An 18,843-nucleotide genomic window follows, 5' to 3' on the forward strand; every position below is an offset into this window, starting at 1 on the left:
TAAAACCAGGACCAATCCGTTATTTACGGTTCCTGAAAAATTGGAACCAATCCAATCCGTTTAAATCATGGAACCAATCCGAACCAATCCATTTAAATACGGATTGGATCGGTTTAGGACCACGGATTCACATAATTAAATAACAAAAATATATATATAACACTTTAATTTCATAAAAATATAAACATAGCGTTATATTAATTCCATAATAGCAACATGCTTTTCTATAATAATGACATACTGTTCTAGAATTTAAACAACCATAAGAAAACTAGTTTCACTATAAATATTTAGACCATTACAAAGTAAAACTTAAAACTAACAAACAAAAGTAATAAAAGAAGATACTATACGGTTTTAGGTTTGAGTTTAGATTTTATATAAAATAAGAGAAGATACTATGGGGAGGATGTATAATAAAAATATAGACTATTTGTATACGGTACGGATCGGTTCCAATCCGGAACCGTGGGATTCAATCCGGAACCAATCCGTGAACTACGGATTTTTAATTCTTCAATCCGGAACCGAACCGCGGATTCAAAAAATCAATCCAAACCTATCGGATTGGACTGGACTGGATCGGATTACAGATTTTACGGATTCCTTGCTCAGCCCTAGGATTAGTAATTCTTTGGTATTAGTAAGAAGGAAGAATGGAGATTGGTAAAGAGGAGGTAGAGATAGTATTAGAAAAATAGTGAGGGGATTGAAATTTTTTTTATTTTTTATATATTGAGAAATTTTTTTTAAATATAATATTTAATTTTTTATATTTTTTTATTTATTTTATTATTTTATATAAAAATAATTTAACAATTCTTCACTATTAACCCTCCAGCCTTTGTATGCACTTGGAACTCTGCTCCTCCGGTAATTTTTGCCACGTGCTGTATTGGGCCAAACCGAAGAGCACTCATCTTTCTAGGGCTATTACAAATAAAACCCTAGGCCCAATTTAAACCCTAAACGTAACATATAAAACTTCGTCTTCTAGGGTTTGTTGCTACTCTCGGCTGCCATAACCAGTTCCAGAGCTTTCGTTGCAGTTTACTCTCTCACCCTCCATCTCACAGCAGCCATGGTAAGTTTCTCTCTCTCTCTCTCTGTGTGTATAAATCTATATGCTTCTGTTTATACGTAGATAACGAGTCTCTTCAATTTCATCCTCAGATAATTCCAGAGAAGAACCGTAAAGAGATCTGCAAATACCTCTTCCAAGGTTCCTTTCTCGCTCTACATATATCTCTCTCTATATATATATGTACATTGGTCTGTTTATGTATTTGTTGCTGATATTCGATTTGTGATGTGAATCCACAGAGGGAGTTTGCTATGCGAAGAAGGACTTCAACCTTGCGAAGCACCCAGAGATCGATGTTCCAAATCTGCAGGTGATTAAGCTGATGCAGAGCTTCAAGTCGAAGGAGTACGTGCGCGAGACCTTCGCTTGGATGCACTATTACTGGTACCTCACAAATGATGGGATCGAATTCCTCAGGACTTACCTCAACCTTCCTTCTGAGATTGTGCCCGCTACTTTGAAGAAGTCTGCTAAGCCTCTTGGACGTCCCATGGGCGGCCCACCAGGCGATCGTCCCCGGTAATTCTAGATCGAAATTTTTAATTTTTGTATTATAGGTTTTACTACACTTTGTTTGGAACCTAGGAGAGAAAAGAAATGATTACACAAGGAAAGAAGAGAAAATAAAACAAATGGAAAGATTGTATTTTCTCTCTGTTTTTGTTTTTATTTTTATTGTGGATAAGTAGAAAAGAAATGAGAAAAGTTTATGATATGTCTCATATCCTGTTTAGGTAAACTACATAAAATTTTTGGATAAATAGAAGAAAAAGGAGAAGTTTATGATTTGTCTCATATCCTGTTTAGTTAAACTACATTTAAAAAAAAATGCAATGAAATTATTTCATGGTATATTATCAAAATAGCTTTTTATTAGTGTCAATTTATGATATTATGAAAAATAATAAATTTTTTTTTTGGCTCTTCTATTCTCTCTACTTTTGAAGAGATTCAAAATGAGGTTACAAGAGGAATAGGTTTCTTTTCATTTTTTCTATTTTATCCCATTTATCTCCTCTTTACACTCAAATGAACAAAGAGATGCATTTTTTCCCCTTCCCAAATCACCCAATCCAAACTGTTTGTAATGTGTTTCTGTTGATTGAATGTATAGTGGCCCGCCACGGTTTGAAGGTGACAGACCAAGATTTGGTGACCGAGATGGGTATCGTGGGGGTCCTCGAGGAGGACCTCCAGGTGAGTTTGGAGGTGAGAAGGGAGGAGCTCCGGCCGACTTTCAACCTTCTTTTAGGGTAATTTCTTATCCCTAAACGCTTTTCTTTTTTGTTTTTTGCATGCATTGATATAGATTTATGTTAGTTGGTTCATGCATTGATTGTTCCCATGTCATTGGTATTTAATGAAGCTGCCGAATCAACATTGAATTTCTCATTATTCTTGTCACTGAGTTTTTACTTTATGGTTATTGATATTTGTGATGAAGCAAATTTTTTTGGTAACCATTCCAAAACAAATCTTTTAGACATTTTGAAAATTGAGAAGTTGAACTTCAACCTAAATAGCTTTGTTTAGCTAAATCGCAACATTTGAATTCATTTTCTTAATTTAACTATTGAATGGTAGGATATAATGGAAACTTATCTTTGTATTTAGGGTAATTAACACTAACCTCCGTTGAGGTTGGGAGAAAATAGCGTTAAGCCCCACAAGTTTGGCATGACTATATTAGGCTCCCTTAAGCTTTTAATTTACATAAACACTTGAAGCTCCACTTTTATCAATAATAGATTAGTCATTATAAATGAAAAACATTTTATTGTTCTAGGCCTATGTTACCTGGAACGTCAATTATTCCGGTACATGGAATAGGAACGGGAACGTGATACGCAATACGCCACATGTTCTAAAATATGGTACGATAGGGATAGGTTTGTATATATTACACTTAAGAATTTAAGGTACGTCTAGAGTAATTTTTTTTTTATTTTTTATTTTTTAACTATTAGGCATCCAACAAAATGTAATTTTTTAGAATATTGTTATGAGCATTATGGCTCATTTTTTTATATTTTGTCTTGTCAAAACTTAACTCATCTTTAATATATTTGATTCTTTTCCTCCTAAGAAAATATTGAAGGAAATATATTAGAAAAAACTCTTGGGATCGCTTTGGATCAATAGATTTACTGTTTTGGAACGGAAGTGTACCATGTTTCGGAATGTTCTTGCCAATACGTAATTCACTAGGTATTAGTATTTTCTGGTAACATAGTTCTAGGCATATATGAGGAGTGCATGTGGCAGCTTCTCAGTAATTTTAAAGCATTTTATTGTTCTAGGCTTCTAGCATTGGAGATGTGTAGCTAGCCCCTATGCTGCAAAGAGCTAGGTTGATGTATTTCTTTCATAGTAAGTGTGTTGGTTTTATTTTGATGATTGAAATTGGACACACATTGGCTTTGAAGTTTTTTTTAAGCTTTATGCTTCCCATTATTATGGATGAATGAACGAGTTTGTTTTATAGATGTGTATATATCTAAATTTCTAACCGAAGGAACTCTTGTTTCACTGTAAACATGGCCCTCCCTGGTCTATTGATTCCAAGTCCTATAGTTTCTTTCTTCAAAGAACTTTTTGTCGCAAATTAACACAGTCATGGCGAACCAGGTGCTAACAGAATCCCCCCCCCCCCCCCCCCCCCCCCCTTTATCTATCTTTACAGTAGGCAAACATTTCCATTAGAAGTGTGTATGTATTGAGCAAAATGGAAAGCATCTAGCTAACAAATTTACAAAACTGACTGTAAAACTCCCAAATATGTGCTGTACTTTGAGTAGGAATCTTCTAGCCCTTGTGTCCTTGCCATCTCACTTTATTTATAAGAAGTTTCTAACCAGAAGGTTCGAAAGTTGGTTGGTTCAGAATGCATTGGTCTAATGCTTATCAAAAAGATATAGGACTTCGGAGCAGAACCCGCAGTTAAAAAAATGTGTTGGTCCAATGTAGCATTTTTCCACAGGCCTTCAAAATCTAGTTCATTCTGGATATGTTCTTCCCACTGCTCTATTTATTTGACATTATTTCTACGGACTGAGGTTTAAAAGATTCTAAATTCTATGTAGCTGCAAGTTCCTTGGATTTGTTTTAAGCATTCATGATTCAATCACATTCATATTAATTGCTTGCCTACTGTTAAACTCGCAGGGCTCTGGTGCAAGGCCTGGCTTTGGACGTGGATCTGGAGGCTTTGGTGGAGCACCGCCTAGTTCAAGCTTTTCTTGAATCCATTAATCTTTCCAAATTTCATAGTTTTGGCAAATTAGGGATCAGACCTTGAAACTTAATTGTTGAGTTGCTGAATGAACCTTTTTTTTCTGCTTGTCTTTAAAAATTGTTATATTTAATTGTGATGTGATTTACATTTTTGTTCATTTTAGCTATAATTGAGAAACTTTCTTCCAAAGATTACAGTTCTGTTTTCATTTTTGCCCAACCCAACACCACCGTTCCTTTCTTAGTGAGAAATCATGCCAGGCAGCCTTTATTCTGCCGATATCTTGGTGTCCTGAGATTGGCTTTAAATGCCCTTGGTTATGAGATTGAAATCAAAAGCATTTTCTTTGTAAAATGATGTCTCTTGAATTTTATTGGATTTTTCAGCTTTTGCGTAGTCATGTATATGTATGTATACGGAGCTCACACTATCTAGTGAATCACGTTGGTACACTTGACGCCACTATATTTGTTGCAAGTTTTGAATTGATGCCTTTTTGACCTATTGTAAAGAGGAAAATGTTTGGGGCTCAGACATTTTATTAACATGTCTATGAATCTAGGTTTTACACTCCTGTCAAATAATTGATAAAAATATTAATAAAATATTTGAGATTTGTATCATTATTATTGTAAAAATGTTGCTTTCAAATTGTTTTGACTTCTATTACTTGTATACTAATATGGCACACGGCGAGTGAGATGAAAGAAAAAACCATAACAGATACATTGGACAATGGTGGTGGCTGCATCCCTAGGATTACTTGCAAACAATGTTGTACCAAGATGGCAATTTTTGGTGGGATTATGGGTCACTGCTGTGGTAAATACACAGCAGTGACTGTTGTGGTTCATTTTGTGATGCATTATGGGCTTATTTTTATGATCTGAACCGTTCATTTTGTAGAATTTGTTAAGTACTTCAAGCCTATCAAAAATCATATTAATCGGATATCAACAATTATATGATCGAATTGCATATTTTTATACTATTTTTTTAAAAAAAAACTTCTTGTTTTTTTGGTTATCAATCATATAGTTATTTTTATCCGATTAATATGATTTTTGGTAGGCTTGAAGTACTCAACAAACCTTACAAAATAAATGGTTCAGATCATAAAAATAATCCCATAATGCACCACAAAATGAACCACAACAGTCACTGTTGTGTATTTACCACAGCAGTGACCCCAAATCCGAATTAGTGTCGTTTTTATAGAAAAGTGTATTATGCACCTTAATTTCTCATATTTACTTTTTCCATTTCAAAATAATAGTCTTTTTTAGATAATTTAATTTTTTTTGTAGTAGAATTATTATACGTAACTTTTCAAAACTATCCTTTGGTAATACTAATTTTTTTGAATTTAAAAGATAGAAAATTCATATTATTTTGGTTCTTAATTTTTAAAAATGGATTAATATTTTAAAATAATAAAAATGAAATAAAAGATTAATATTTTAAAATAGCAGAAGTATTATTTAATTTTGTTTTTATAGTTTAATTAGTTTTTTTTTAAAATAAGGTAAGAGAAAAAACAAAGAAAAAAAAAGAGAGTATTACATAACAAGTGGCAACCAAAGTTCCCCAACTCCGAGCCTTTGTTAAGTCTGGACTGTTCATATACCAGATTTAAAGTGGGCCCTCCAACTGAAAACAAAAATTTGATCCTACTATTAAAAGTCGCCAAGTTATCATCAACCAACGGCTGAGATTTTCCAAAAAAGTCACCATTATTGGTGATTCTAGATGTACCTCACATCCATACAGCAATCAACTGCCACGTGTTTTCCAACTCAATAAAATGACAGCATTGCCCTTCCTCCTTCTACTTGTCCCCGTCACCTCTCACCGGCAATCTCATGTGACAAGTTTATATTTTCTCTCTCTAGAAAATTAGGTTTCTGAATATCCAAACACGCGTTCTTCACACTCTCTCTCTCTCTCTCTCTCTATACTCTCTTGATACAGTTTGGGGATTTTCTCTCTCTCCTCCGTCTACTACAAGGTTCGATACATTCATATCTCTGTCTTTTGGTTTCATTTTCTGCGGAATTGATGTTACGATTCGGAAATAGTTCTAGTGTTTTGTTATGTTGCTGAATTTTGAGTAATTTGGATTAGTAGGTGTTTCGATCTACTTCTTATTACTGTTATAACATTGAATAGTTGTGTTTGGATATGAAATTGTGTGTGCAGTGGATCACATGTTAAAACTATGAATTTTGAGTTTCTGACACAGTTAGGTAAACGGATCTAATGTGGAAAGTCTTGTGTTTGGTGGATTGGGTTTTGATTAGGTTTTGAAGCATTCTTGCTAATATCACTGATTATAATTAGGGCTTTGATTATTCGTTGTTTATTTTCTGACAATTCACTGAGATTCTACTCAATTTAGGCGATTAATTATTGCGCACCACGTTTATGGAGCCCTAAACAGTGATTTTTCCTTCTTTTTTATTTTTAAAGTTTTGATTTTAGGAACAATTTGCTCAGTGAATGGTAACTTAGGATTTCAAGGTTTTATGTATTTTACTATATATATATATATATATATATATATATGCTATTATAACACGGAGCATCTCCAATCCTTCACCACTTCTTTTATCAAATTCAAATTTGATGAATAGAGAGCTAAAATTAGCCCCAATCATCTCGTCAAACTTGTATAAGATCAAGGGATGGCTAAAATTTTCACCAAATCAAGGATGAAACAAATCCTTCACCAAACTTCCAAGAGTCCTATTTTTACTCAAATTTAATAAAATTTTAAAACATGGATTGGAGGTAATTTTCTTTTATAACAAATGGTTAAAATATGTTAAGTTTGGAATTTTTAAAAAGTATTTGATAAATGAGGATTAAGGATTGGAGTTTTCGATAGTAGATCAAGCTTTTAATCAAATTTTCACTCAAATTTGATGAAAAAGAGAGAGCAAGGATTGGAGATACTCAAATTTGATCAAATTTTCACTCAGTTTTTCACTCAAGTTTTGAAGCTATGTCATGCATTTCTCATACTCAAATTACCCCTATGCAACTGTCCATATTTTTTATTTCACATTTTAATTTCTTCAAAAAAAATTTTCCTTTTCCCCTTCCATTAGCATTTGGGTTTTTTTTTTTCCCAGATGACAGCGACAACTGTCATTTCTGCACAACCATCGCATGTGTGCATAGCCCTTCTAATATACACACACACACACACACACACACATATATATATAAACATATCCTTGTTTGAGTCACCGAGAGTGACTTGAGTCGTCAACCTTTCTCAAGAGTTGAGATTCCGTTATTTATCTATATTCTTTTTATTTCTTCTGTTATTAGGATGAGGTACTGAATCAGACATCATTATTTCTCTATTTGTAGTAATTTTGTCTGGGAATAAGGGGTTTATTATGATTTGTCTTTGGTTGTCTTTTGTTGGGTGGATGAGCAGTTTCATTTGTTGCACTATATTTTTTCCATCTGTCAAATTTTTATGTCTCAGATACTAGTTTCTTTGCTTTTACTGCAGGGGTGGAAGGCAATGTAACTTGTTTGAGCTGGACTTGAAACTTTTCAATTTCAATTGGCTTATTTGTTCTATTGGTGTACAAAATATGGGTAAATGCAAGGGTTGTGGGAAGTTAAGAAGTATGGTGCTGAGGGATGGATCTGTCAGTGTGTACCCTTTTCCTCTTATGCTATCTCCTGTTGTTTCTGTTTGCGAGTATATTGTGTGCAAGATAAAGTATCCCTTTAGACCCGAGTGGGTGTAGGTGTGTATGCCTTGACGTTAAATTAGATTCCAAGTTGGGAATTAATTAGGATTTACTAGTATAGAAACCAAGAAAAGGGTTACAAAATAAATGAAACATTCATAGAGATAATGTATATGTCTTGGAGTTTTATTTAGGAGAAAAAAGTTAAGCAAACAAGACTAAGTAGGTAGAGAGTCTGGTAGTCTTACTGGAAACATGGAGTGCACCAAAGTGCCACCTGGTGTTAGAAAAGCAAAGAAGAAGCAGGTGAAGGACGAGTTGGATCGCCGCAAACAGGCTGAGAAGAAGAAGAGGCGGTTGGAGAAAGCCCTTGCTACCTCAGCAGCCATTCGTTCTGAGCTAGAAAAGAAGAAACAGAAAAAGATAGAAGAACAGCAGAAGCTTGATGAGGAGGGTGCTGCAATTGCTGAGGCAGTTGCTCTGCATGTCCTCCTTGGGGAAGACTCAGAGGATTCATGCAAGATTATGCTGAAGAAGGATGAGGGGTTCAGCGCTTGGGATTGTGCTAGCAATATTGACCTCTTTATGGGTGGAACGAGAGTGGTCCTCCCTCATCCGGACCTCTCAAAACATTCATTGGAAGGAAGTGGGTGGGTTCCTTGTGCTCATGGATCTGAATGCAAGTGGAATGAGTGGGAAAACAGTGACAGATCAGTCACACCTGGACCGTTTGTGGGGGATTTTTACACACCTTATTCTGATGAGAGAGTTTGGGAGAATGCAGAAATCACTGCGGGTCATATTGCAGCACAGGCTGTTGCCTCACTCCAAATTGTGGAAGATGCACATGTTGACTCTTATCTATTCAACAGAATGTTACGAGGGTAAGATGAACAGTCTCACTTATACGTTCCCGTCACCTTGTGGTATTTTCATCTAAGTCATGGTTCTCAATAATGCTCTGTACATATTTGTCATGCACAAACCCTTTTTGTCCATTGGATAAGATGCTTTTATACTTTCAAATGTTGTTTGAGTGACATGAGTTGGAGTTATTTCTTAAAAAGCTTGGAATGCCTTGTGAAGTGCTTGCACAACTTGACATCAATGAGCCAGATCTCCGTCTTCTCTACAGAGAGTGATTTCCATGAGTATCTGATCAATGTATCTGTGCTGTGTTCCTAGTGTTGTGGTTACACTGTTTATGGAACTAGATGTCTTACTGTCCGTTGAATTTGTCTTCTTTCACTGTGATGGCAGTTAAAGCGGTAGGATTCATGATTGAGTTTATGTTGCAACTACTATTTACTGACCTAGTTTTCTTAATTATCCTTTCTCAATCAATTACCGTGGACTTTGTGGTGGGTTCCACTGCTATAAATTGTTTACAGTGGGGGAACTAATTCTGGCATGCAGTGTGGATCCAAATTTTCCATATATATATATAATTTTGGTTTTCCACTCCCTTACCCTCTTTATGTTTTCGGTTCTAAACAATGATGTAAAGGGTCCTCCAGTTTTGTGCCCTGCTGTAAGATTGCTATCTTTTAGTTTTTAAATAAAGGTTTCCTGTTGTTCAAAAAAAAAAAAGGTGAAAAAAGGTGAAAGAGAGTTTAGTTGTGTGATTTGACAAAGCAGAAGATATGGTTTATTTGTTCTATTTTCCTTCAGGTGCTGACAATGTGACAGGAAGTTTTTTAAAGGTTTGTATGTGCGCTCATGCTTGTTGACATGCATTTGCCTTCAGGTGCTGACAATTTGACAGGAAGCTTCTTTAATGCTTGTGTGCACGCTTATGCTCGCATTTTACTTCAGGTGCTAACAATTTGACAGGAAGCTTCTTTAATGCTTGTGTACACACTCATGCTTGTTGACGTACACACATTTTATGAGTTCAGTCTGATAGGTTCTCTGGCAAGCAATGAGAGAGGTTGGCTGATGTTTTAAATTTAGTGACATCATGCCCTCTTGATGTGAAATTTTGACCTTTGGTTATGAGTCTATGCTTTTTGAATGTGTAAATTTTTTTTATTTTTTTTATTTTTTTGGTTGGGGGGGGGGGGGGGGGGGGGGCGGTTGTGTGTGTGTGTGTTTTTACAATAGAGGCAAAAGTCAAAAACAAGAAAAGGGCTACATTAGGATGCACCTTCGAACTCCATTATTGGAGCTCACTGGCACTTCCCTTTCTCTCTCTCCTAATTTTATTTTTTGAATCCATTGCTTGACCACGCAACTTGAGTAGTGCCGTATACACTTGGACCACTGCTTGAGTGTTATGCAGCAGTAAACCACATTACACATGATATATAAATTACATTGAACAATTAATGAAAGTTGTCTGTAGAAATTATGGAATCACAAAGCCACTAAATAGATTCAATTTCATCAAACTAGCAAATTGTCATCAAGTCACAAAATTATACAATCATAAATGCACTAAATAGATTCAATTCCATCAAAGATAGTTGTTGAACCATAAGCAGAAACTGAACACAACTGCTAAATAATACAAACAACTTGTGGGCGGTTTGATAAGAAAACATAGCAATTGCAGCATTCGCCAATTGCTCCATGTACTTGCAATGTGTGGTTTCTAAATCTACTTGAACTTATCCACCCTGCTCACAAGAAAACCAGTTAAGAAACAGTTATAGTTCTTCTACACAGAATTGTGTTACATACATACAGAAGGACAAAGACAAGGAACATCAGAAGATATATGCAAACCTTACATTGTAATTCAAACTCTTGGGCAGAAATGGGCAAATATCACAGTTGAAAAGAACTTCTAACATTTTACAGTGATCCACAGCGAACAACTTGCCAATCGCTTCACAAGGTTTACAACTAGTACACAAGACAACGATGCTAGAGGAAAATGCTTCCTTAAATATCACGCCTTGAATTTTGCCGCAGGGGTGCTTCTGCTGCATCTTGTCGCTGCTGCTGCTGTCGAATCACGGCCTCCTCCTGGTTTTCTAGTTCTGAACTACTGGACGGTTTGGCACCATTAGAAACAAGGTTTTTAAACCAACTAGCTTGGAATCTCGGAGTCCCTCTGTTGGTACTGCCTGGGGACTCAGCTGCAACAGATGAGTTGGAACTAACACCTAGAAGGAACCGGTAAGCCACTTTACTGGCTGATACAAACTCTGTTTTAGCTTGTCTCAGCTGCAACAACCCACAAAAACAAACCAGAGAAAAGCTAAATTTAACAAGCACCAGATCTAAGAGAAAACAATTCAAGTATCCCTGAATTTACAATTTTGCAGTCTAGGTTTTATAAATAGTGATATTAATGTGCGCTACCAACAAGTCTATACTGCAAAGGAAAACTTGCTGTAGCAGTCTAGTCGTAGGCAAATTTAAACTGTCCATAGAAATTCAATTTATTGAGAGCGTCGATGTGCACATGTTCTTGGATTTGAGGTATAACTGCAGAAGCAGAGTATGAGAATCTCACCCGTAATGCCGTGTTTCCTGCTATTTCCGAAGCGGCATCACCCGCATTTGCAAACCGATTAACCCAACCTGTTACAGAAGGTATAAGAACATGGTCTTCATTGTGAATGACAACCATAGAACCGTTCTGATTAAAACAGAACTCTTATTTTCATAGGATAGAGTCAACTACAAGAAGTACTGCTAATAGCAATAAAACTGCAAAAGTTTGAAGACACAATTCTTGCATCCATAATCTATATTGGTCTTGACTAACCCGCAACTCCTCTCCCTCACCCCACCTCCCTACCCTCCAAGTTGCCACCCCCACCCAACCCCTCTCCTCATCCCGCCAGCTCCACGACCTCTCTCTCCCACCTTGCCACCACCCATCTCCCCAGTTGTTGATGCTCGTTTTGCTTATATTGTGGTTGGGCCATGTGGGGTAGGTGGGGGAAGAATGATGGCGATCCTGCTATAACACCTATTCTACAACAATTTGGTTCTCTTCGGCAATTTAGGATCATAGAGGATTGGGATTTTGATAACAATGGCGATATGTGCTGCTGTGGTTGTGGAGCTACAGTATGTAGTAGCATGGTGGTGTTGTGGTGGTTGAGCTACGATAGGTGGTGGCAGCCAAGCTGGGGTTCAAAAGAGGGGACTTCAGGACAGAGAAGAGTTTTTTTTTTTTTTTGGGGTTAGAATTTTTTCCCAAATTTCCATCAATTACCCTTGCATATGGATCAGATTTGAATTGAATTGGGGTCGCCCCATGCCATGTGGAACTTTCTGTTACCCAATACTAAAATTAGTTAAAAATTGTACGCCAATGTGGGAACCAACGAATTGTTGAGGAACAAACTCTAAAAGACTTAAAACATGTCAAATGGCGCATTAAACCTTTTGTAATTTGTGGACCTCATCAATATTTGTGTTTTATGTTAGAAGCTAGGTTATAGATTGATTGGAATCCAATGTTTCATGAAATCTTTTAAATTTGTGAAGTACCCGTGTCAAAAACTCACCACTTGAGTTGGGATATGGGATGTCTTCAACAAGTCTAGTTGGACATGCACCCTACCCTACCAATATGTTTTAGTAGAGTTGAACTATGCATAAGGATAAGACTCATTTTATGAAAAAAAAAACACTATGTTAGTTTGTAAACACCATTATACCCTAACAAATGAAAGAACTATTTGAGAAATATGAAATTTCAATTGTGTCCTGGTGTCCTTAGGCATGACAATTAGATAAATCCAATACTTCGACAAGTAATTGACACCCATATATACGTCCATGTAACATAGTTGGAAACAAATTCCACTTTACATGGTAACAAAAATCATAAGTAATATGATTCAATGTATTTGAAAAAATGGAAGACCTCAATAATATTCATGCTTTATACTAGAACCTGATTTATACTAGACTGAAAACCTGTTACATACCTGCCAATTATCCGCATTGCTGAGTGAAAACAGAAGAACATAATGAAACTAAATTGCATGAAAATATTTCAGCTTAATGAATAAAAGGAAGATTTCTTATTCTTTCTTCTTTTTTTTTTATTTTTTTTTTATTTTACTTACAAGTAATAAGTAAAAGACGAATTCCGCAAAGACTATATATATCTCCACTTAGTATGGCACATTGCAGCACCATATGCCGCATGTAGGACAAATGTATTTGCATGGGGAAGTAACACTGCATCTCACATTTTCCAAGGAACAGTGGACATTAATTAGACTTCTGGTTGGCAATTGATTTGTATATGCAAAGTAAGTAAATATTTTACAATGGTTTGTATTAAAAACAAAAACACCAAATCAAGATGTCAAGGGCATTGAGAGAGAGAGAGAGAGCAATGCAAATTACCAGGAAGTTTAGGCACACCAAGCCTTTCACAGAACTCGTCACAGAAGTGATTGCAGTTTTTTGATAACAAGTCATATGAGCATCCAGGCCACTCCCTACATAGTTCCATCAGGATCTGATTGACCTTGAATATAGAAAAGTTTGTTTTCCCAAGAACAATGCATTCACGATATGTATACATTGGATTCTTTTCAGCCGGGCAGCGAAAAACTCCAGTACCTTGTTCACAGTAGCCAAATGACCATTCATCATCTCCATAAACCTGCCATCATATCACATTCCATCTAATTATGCAGAATAAAATCTCCAGATGCACTCTGACTCAACATGAATTTAAAAATCACAGTATTACCAATAACATAAGGTCACATCTATTCATGGTTAATGAAGCTGGATCGCGAATGCAAGAAATATGCTTATGCTATGTAAAATGAAAATCAATAGAACACATGCGAATTGAAAATGGCATATTACAAGAGATGAAGAGTTGTGGTACTCCACAAAGAACTTATTATGCAAATGAGGAATTATAAATGACGCAAAGGGTTCCAGTCAAATCAGGGGGAAGGAAGAAACACATGCAAGCATTCATGCTTTCAAGTGTTTTGCTGAGTTCTCGTGAAAATTGAGAATTCTTCTAATTCTCCTATAAAGATTGAATTAAATTGTTTTATTATTTCAAATATTAGTTGCAAAAGGCCATTCAAAACAAGCAACTTGATGATATCATGAATGATGGAAAAGAAATAACTTGATGATATTACTTTTTCATACGATTATTATGCCTCCATGGTCCATGGCTAAGCATATTTTCCCCCCTTCTTTTCTGGCCAAGGAAACAATAGCAATGTAACTTGAGTTTGACCAAAACAAGAGTAAACCGTAAGAATCTTAGACGGTGTTGGAAACCATAAATATCAGATATATAATATGTAAAAAAAATTAAAAAAAATTCCTTCCCCGCTTTTAGTCTTCCACCATCACTACATGTACTATTACATATAATACATGTATTATATTTAGTAACTCATACGAGTTCTAGCATTCACAATTAGTGCAACCATGAAACATAATGAATAGTACATATGCTCACATTTGCATGCTGTTCCACTATAGAATTCAGATACATAATCAAAAGATAGTTGTATGTCAAACTAAGAAAGCACAACGAAAGAGAAAAGGGGAGAAGTGAACGGATTGTGGATTGAAGTGTTTTGGGTGGTTAGTAACGCAATTAAAAAGAGCAAATCAAAAAAAGGGGTTCAATTGGTCATTCTGTGTGCAGTTTTATCATGGTATTTCTCCACATTAATTGCTCTGGATGGAACTCATATATTCCTAATGCATATAAGTTGACATTACCGAGCAACACTCAGCCATTTCTGATTTTCTAAGCTATACAAAATTATCTAGACTAGTGATGACCATTGGTTCAATGGTAAAATCTTGGCCTAATAACTTTAAATTTATGGGTTCAAGTCTCGGGGCAACCTCTCTGTGCACTATGCCAAATGTTAGATATGTACCTAATCTTTCTTCTCCCAAGCACACATTAATATGTACTATTTGGGCGTTATTTTTTTTTTTTACAACATTATCGAGCCTCAGTCACCATTGAATCAATAAGCACTAAAAGTTATTGCTAGGATTAAATACTGAAAAGAACTGTAATCAACACAAACGATTAAATTTATGAAGAATAAAGATGTATTCGTAAGAAAAGGACAAAAAGAAGAGAATAGTTAACAGCCAAGACCAAGCTTATGTGAATCAAACAGTAGAGTCAGTAACACGGACAAGCAGGTTGGAGAGGACGAATCCTTTCATAGAACTCTCAATCAATGGCAACATTGAGAGAACTGTCCAACAGGGAGAAGATTCTTCCATTCTTTATTTACCAGAACAGAAAGCACACCAACAACCACCCTATTAAAGAAAAACAAAGGTACATAATAAACATATATGTACATGAATATATACTTGTATGATTATAAGTAGGCACACATAATATATGCATAAGCACAAAGGCACACTATAAACACATATAAGCACTTACACATGCATTTCTTTCAATTCAAACAGCCTCTAAACATTTAGAGCTCCTAAAAGCAAGCAATTTCCTTAAACAGATGGTGTAATAAATTAGACATACATAAAACTAATTATAAATTTAAACTAAATAACTTAGATATAATAATAAAAGAGAAACAAAAAATTTATAAAAAAAAAGTGCTTGTGTAGTGTCCTGCATCTTTTAAAAATTTGCAAGTCATCGTGTCGCCGTGCCCGTGTTGTATTGTATCGTGTCAGTGTCTGTGCTTCTTAGAACTTGATACTAAACAGCCTAAACTGATTTGCTCTTTCGTCCACTCTCACCACTTTAACGAGATCAGGTTTTAGATACTACCAGTAACACATTTGTAAATCACAAAAGCTATGATTAGGTAGCAAATCCAATTCAAACAACTAGACTAAGTTATCAGTCATCTATGAACTATACATAACTAGTAACTCACAACCGAATTCAAAGTCTCAACATCAGAGCACCAATTACCGAAACTAAAACCCTAGATCTCATATCTAATCAAAGATTCGTGTTTTCATATATATGTCTGTAGAGAAAGAGAGAGAGAGAGAGAGAGACCTGAACGGCGCTGTGGAAGATGCCACCGAGACCGATACCGTCTTTGAAGATCTTGTTGATCTGAACAATGGTGTTGTTCGTCTTATCTGAACCGCTATTTGTCACGTCGTATATGTGGAGGATCACCTCCGTCATCTTCAAAACTCTAATCTTCTCTCTCTCTCTCTGTCTCTCTGTGTGCAGAGACTGAATCAAGAAACCCTAAACCCTTCCCTCAACCAATTTGTCTCCGTTTCTCTCTCTCTCTCTCTCTCTGCAATTTGAACTGTCTTCTTCCTCTCTCTGTATCTGTGATGAAATAATGCAATTCAAATTGAAGAAACAGTACAATGGTTATCATTATCACCACAACTGATCAATTGCACACACAAAAAACAAAAAGCATTACCGACAATTTCGCTCCTTTTTGGCGATGGGGTCCTTGGTGATTTGATTGTTGCCTCGATGTGATGAATCTCAATAATGCTGGTTTTGCTGACGAATCACGATGCATAATGCATATCTATACCGTTGTTCGTTTTCCTATTCAAGTTTCCAAAGTGCAAATTCTACGGGTGTGATGTCGGTTAAAATGGTTCCATTTTTTATTTTTTAATTTTTTAAGTAAATTAGATTGACACCTTCTTGAATTTATATTTATTAAAATTTTCTTCTCATATTTTGAAAATTATATATTCTCTTTAAATTTTAAAGTTTTATTATAGATTATTTCTTTTAATAATTTAATTTTTTTAAATATCAATTTTGTTTTTACTGGGTAAATTACATTGACACCTCTCACATTTTAGAAATTACAATCCCCTCTCCAAGGTTTAAAGTAGCATTATCAATTGTCCTCTCGATTAGTATTAGTTAAAAAAAATCATTGAAAAAAAAATTGTTTGAAAAAAAAATTTGTTAGTCAGATTTTTAAATTTCTATTTAAAAAACAATGTAAGATAAAAATTACACTGACACCCCTTGAGGTTTATGTTTATTACACTCGAAAGATAAAAATTATATAAAAATAATGATTATTTTTTATTTTTTGTTTCTTAACCAAATTAATTTTAAATTTTAAAAAAAAAATTCTAAAAATCAAACTATACATACCCTAATAATCTTTTGATAAGTCATTTCTTACGTTAGTAACTTATTTAATTATTTGTTAATTTTACGACATTTTTATCATCCGAGATGTGTTTGGTAACCATTTCGTTTTCAGTTTTCAATTTATATTTATAAAAATTTTAAAAACTGTCATAAAAACTTGTTTGATAATTTTTTTGGTTTATAAATGGTTGTCTCAGTTTGTAAATTTGAAGAAAAAATATAAATTCAAAAAATGAGAGTACGTTGATTTTTAAACAGAAATTTAAAAATTTGACTAATAAATTTTTTTTTCAATTAATTGTTTTTCAAATATTTTTTTTCCAATGAATTTTTTTTTTCAATGAATTTTTTTTTCAACTAATACTAACTGATGGGACAATTGGTAATATTACTTTAAACCTTGGGGAGGAGATTGTAATTTCTAAAATGTGAGGGGTGTCAATGTAATTTACCTAGTGAGGACAAAATTGGTATTTAAAAAAAATTAAATTGTTGGAGGGAGAAATCTGTAATAAAACTTTAAACCTCAGAGAGGGAGATGTAATGTCTAAAAAGCGAAAGGGGAACTATAATAAACATAAATCTCAGGGGTGTGTCAATGTAATTTACCCTCTTTTTTTTTTAATTTTTCTCAATTTACCTATCAAATTAATTTAGTAAAAAAATAAATAAATAAATGTTTGAGCCAAAAAGTAAAGTATAGAAAGTTTATATTTTATAAATAAATAAATGTTTAAACTATAGGGACAGATTATGTAATTACACTAACTGTTAGTGTAAAATTCTAATAACTACCCACTATGTAATCGATATATTTAATATATGAAATATTTTTTGTTTTGGATTTTTTGATTTAATAGATTGGTTTAATAATAATATTAAAGCTATCGCCATATTTGACTTTTGAAAAAATATAAACTAATTTAGTGAAAATAAAAACAACCATTCATTCGTGATTATCATCTAAATATAATAAAAATTAATTTGGTAAAATAAATAAATGTCTAAAATATATATTAATTTTACATAATTTTATATTTGGTGTGTAGAAATAATTTTAAAAAATTCAAAAATATTATTTTGACATTTATTTTTGTCAAATTAGTTTATATTTTATCAAACTGATGATTTTGCTCTTGAAATTAAGTAATGATATCTTCAATTGTCCTTATTTGAAATAAGATTCAAAATTCATGGTCAAATGTGTCACAATTGAAAAGTCAGGGATCAAAGTGATAATTTTCAAACTATGGGGAGCGTTAGTGTAATTTGCCCTTAATTTAAAGTATAGAAAGTTGACTGTTACAATAAAAAGTGAAGCGATTAAAGTGAGATTTTAGTATAAATGTAAGAATAGAAGGCCTCGTTTGGGGAATTAAGATTTGAGCCAAAAAGTCACTATTACATCACTCTCTTTATTTTTCTGCACATCTTTCATTAAAAATTAAAAAATCAATTAAAATAATCAATTCCCAAACGAAAAGTGCAATATACCATTTATTTTATCTTTATATTACATATATGTGTTGTTGAAATTGGCTAATTAAAAGAAACAATGAAATTCATATGTCATCAGTTAAATTACATAACATGAAACATAATTAATAGAAATACATATGGAGCCGAAATATAGAAAACAAAGAATCAAACCGAAACCTATTTGACACCACAGTGTCCTTAAAACAGATTAGTCGTCTCACCGTAGGTGCTGAAGGAATGTTGACTTCTGTCTCCCAAGATAAGAAACATCTTC

The 18,843-nt window shown here is 34.2% G+C and overlaps 3 protein-coding genes across 12 annotated transcripts; 2 read left to right on the top strand and 1 right to left on the bottom strand.

Annotated features, from left to right (window-relative positions):
• The first annotated feature begins 979 nt into the window (after window positions 1-979).
• On the top strand, window positions 980-4,508 carry LOC114270063 (small ribosomal subunit protein eS10z). The gene is made up of 5 exons (XM_082882223.1): window positions 980-1,084; window positions 1,145-1,222; window positions 1,324-1,603; window positions 2,199-2,337; window positions 4,250-4,508. Exons 3-5 carry the CDS (start codon window positions 1,407-1,409, stop codon window positions 4,325-4,327), a joined length of 414 nt encoding a protein of 137 aa, XP_082738349.1. The 5' UTR covers window positions 980-1,084; window positions 1,145-1,222; window positions 1,324-1,406; the 3' UTR covers window positions 4,328-4,508.
• Window positions 4,509-5,605: 1,097 nt separating this feature from the next.
• On the top strand, window positions 5,606-9,058 carry LOC114270066 (uncharacterized). The gene is made up of 2 exons (XM_028211460.2): window positions 5,606-6,327; window positions 7,846-9,058. The coding sequence occupies exon 2, from the start codon at window positions 8,288-8,290 to the stop codon at window positions 8,918-8,920; it is 633 nt and encodes a 210-aa protein (XP_028067261.1). The 5' UTR covers window positions 5,606-6,327; window positions 7,846-8,287; the 3' UTR covers window positions 8,921-9,058.
• A 1,326-nt stretch (window positions 9,059-10,384) lies between these two features.
• On the bottom strand, window positions 10,385-16,541 carry LOC114270065 (deSI-like protein At4g17486). 10 transcript variants are annotated; one of them, XR_014337446.1, is made up of 7 exons: window positions 16,387-16,539; window positions 15,999-16,286; window positions 15,152-15,280; window positions 13,355-13,616; window positions 11,496-11,563; window positions 10,765-11,203; window positions 10,385-10,650 (listed from the first exon to the last, which is right to left on the bottom strand). XR_014337446.1 is itself a non-coding variant. In XM_082882225.1 (6 exons), the coding sequence occupies exons 3-6, from the start codon at window positions 15,239-15,241 to the stop codon at window positions 10,919-10,921; spliced, it is 705 nt and encodes a 234-aa protein (XP_082738351.1). In that variant the 5' UTR covers window positions 15,242-15,280; window positions 15,999-16,286; window positions 16,387-16,539; the 3' UTR covers window positions 10,385-10,918. The 10 variants fall into 10 exon arrangements, 4 of the variants coding, with proteins under 4 accessions (XP_082738351.1, XP_028067257.2, XP_082738350.1 ...); XR_003631836.2 differs by lacking the exon at window positions 15,152-15,280 and having other exon boundaries at window positions 16,387-16,541; XR_003631837.2 differs by lacking the exon at window positions 15,152-15,280 and having other exon boundaries at window positions 10,760-11,203.
• Window positions 16,542-18,843: the final 2,302 nt, after the last annotated feature.

Source organism: Camellia sinensis, chromosome 8 (assembly GCF_055761805.1).
Source record: "Camellia sinensis isolate YWXY chromosome 8, ASM5576180v1, whole genome shotgun sequence".
Classification (NCBI taxonomy): Eukaryota; Viridiplantae; Streptophyta; class Magnoliopsida; order Ericales; family Theaceae; genus Camellia; species Camellia sinensis.

Bases quoted from the DNA above. Each gene is read 5' to 3' on its own strand.
- LOC114270063 (XM_082882223.1), top strand. From the start codon at position 1,407: ATGCAGAGCTTCAAGTCGAAGGAGTACGTGCGCGAGACCTTCGCTTGG. The intron at 1,604-2,198 runs GTAATTCTAGAT...TTGAATGTATAG, and splicing joins CCACCAGGCGATCGTCCCCG to TGGCCCGCCACGGTTTGAAG. The intron at 2,338-4,249 runs GTAATTTCTTAT...TTAAACTCGCAG, and splicing joins ACTTTCAACCTTCTTTTAGG to GGCTCTGGTGCAAGGCCTGG.
- LOC114270065 (XM_028211456.2), bottom strand. From the start codon at position 16,133: ATGACGGAGGTGATCCTCCACATATACGACGTGACAAATAGCGGTTCA. The intron at 11,564-13,354 runs GTAATTTGCATT...CTTCTGTAACAG, and splicing joins TGGTGTGCCTAAACTTCCTG to GTTGGGTTAATCGGTTTGCA. The intron at 11,204-11,495 runs GTGAGATTCTCA...GGGTTGTTGCAG, and splicing joins CAGGAAACACGGCATTACGG to CTGAGACAAGCTAAAACAGA.
- LOC114270066 (XM_028211460.2), top strand. From the start codon at position 8,288: ATGGAGTGCACCAAAGTGCCACCTGGTGTTAGAAAAGCAAAGAAGAAG.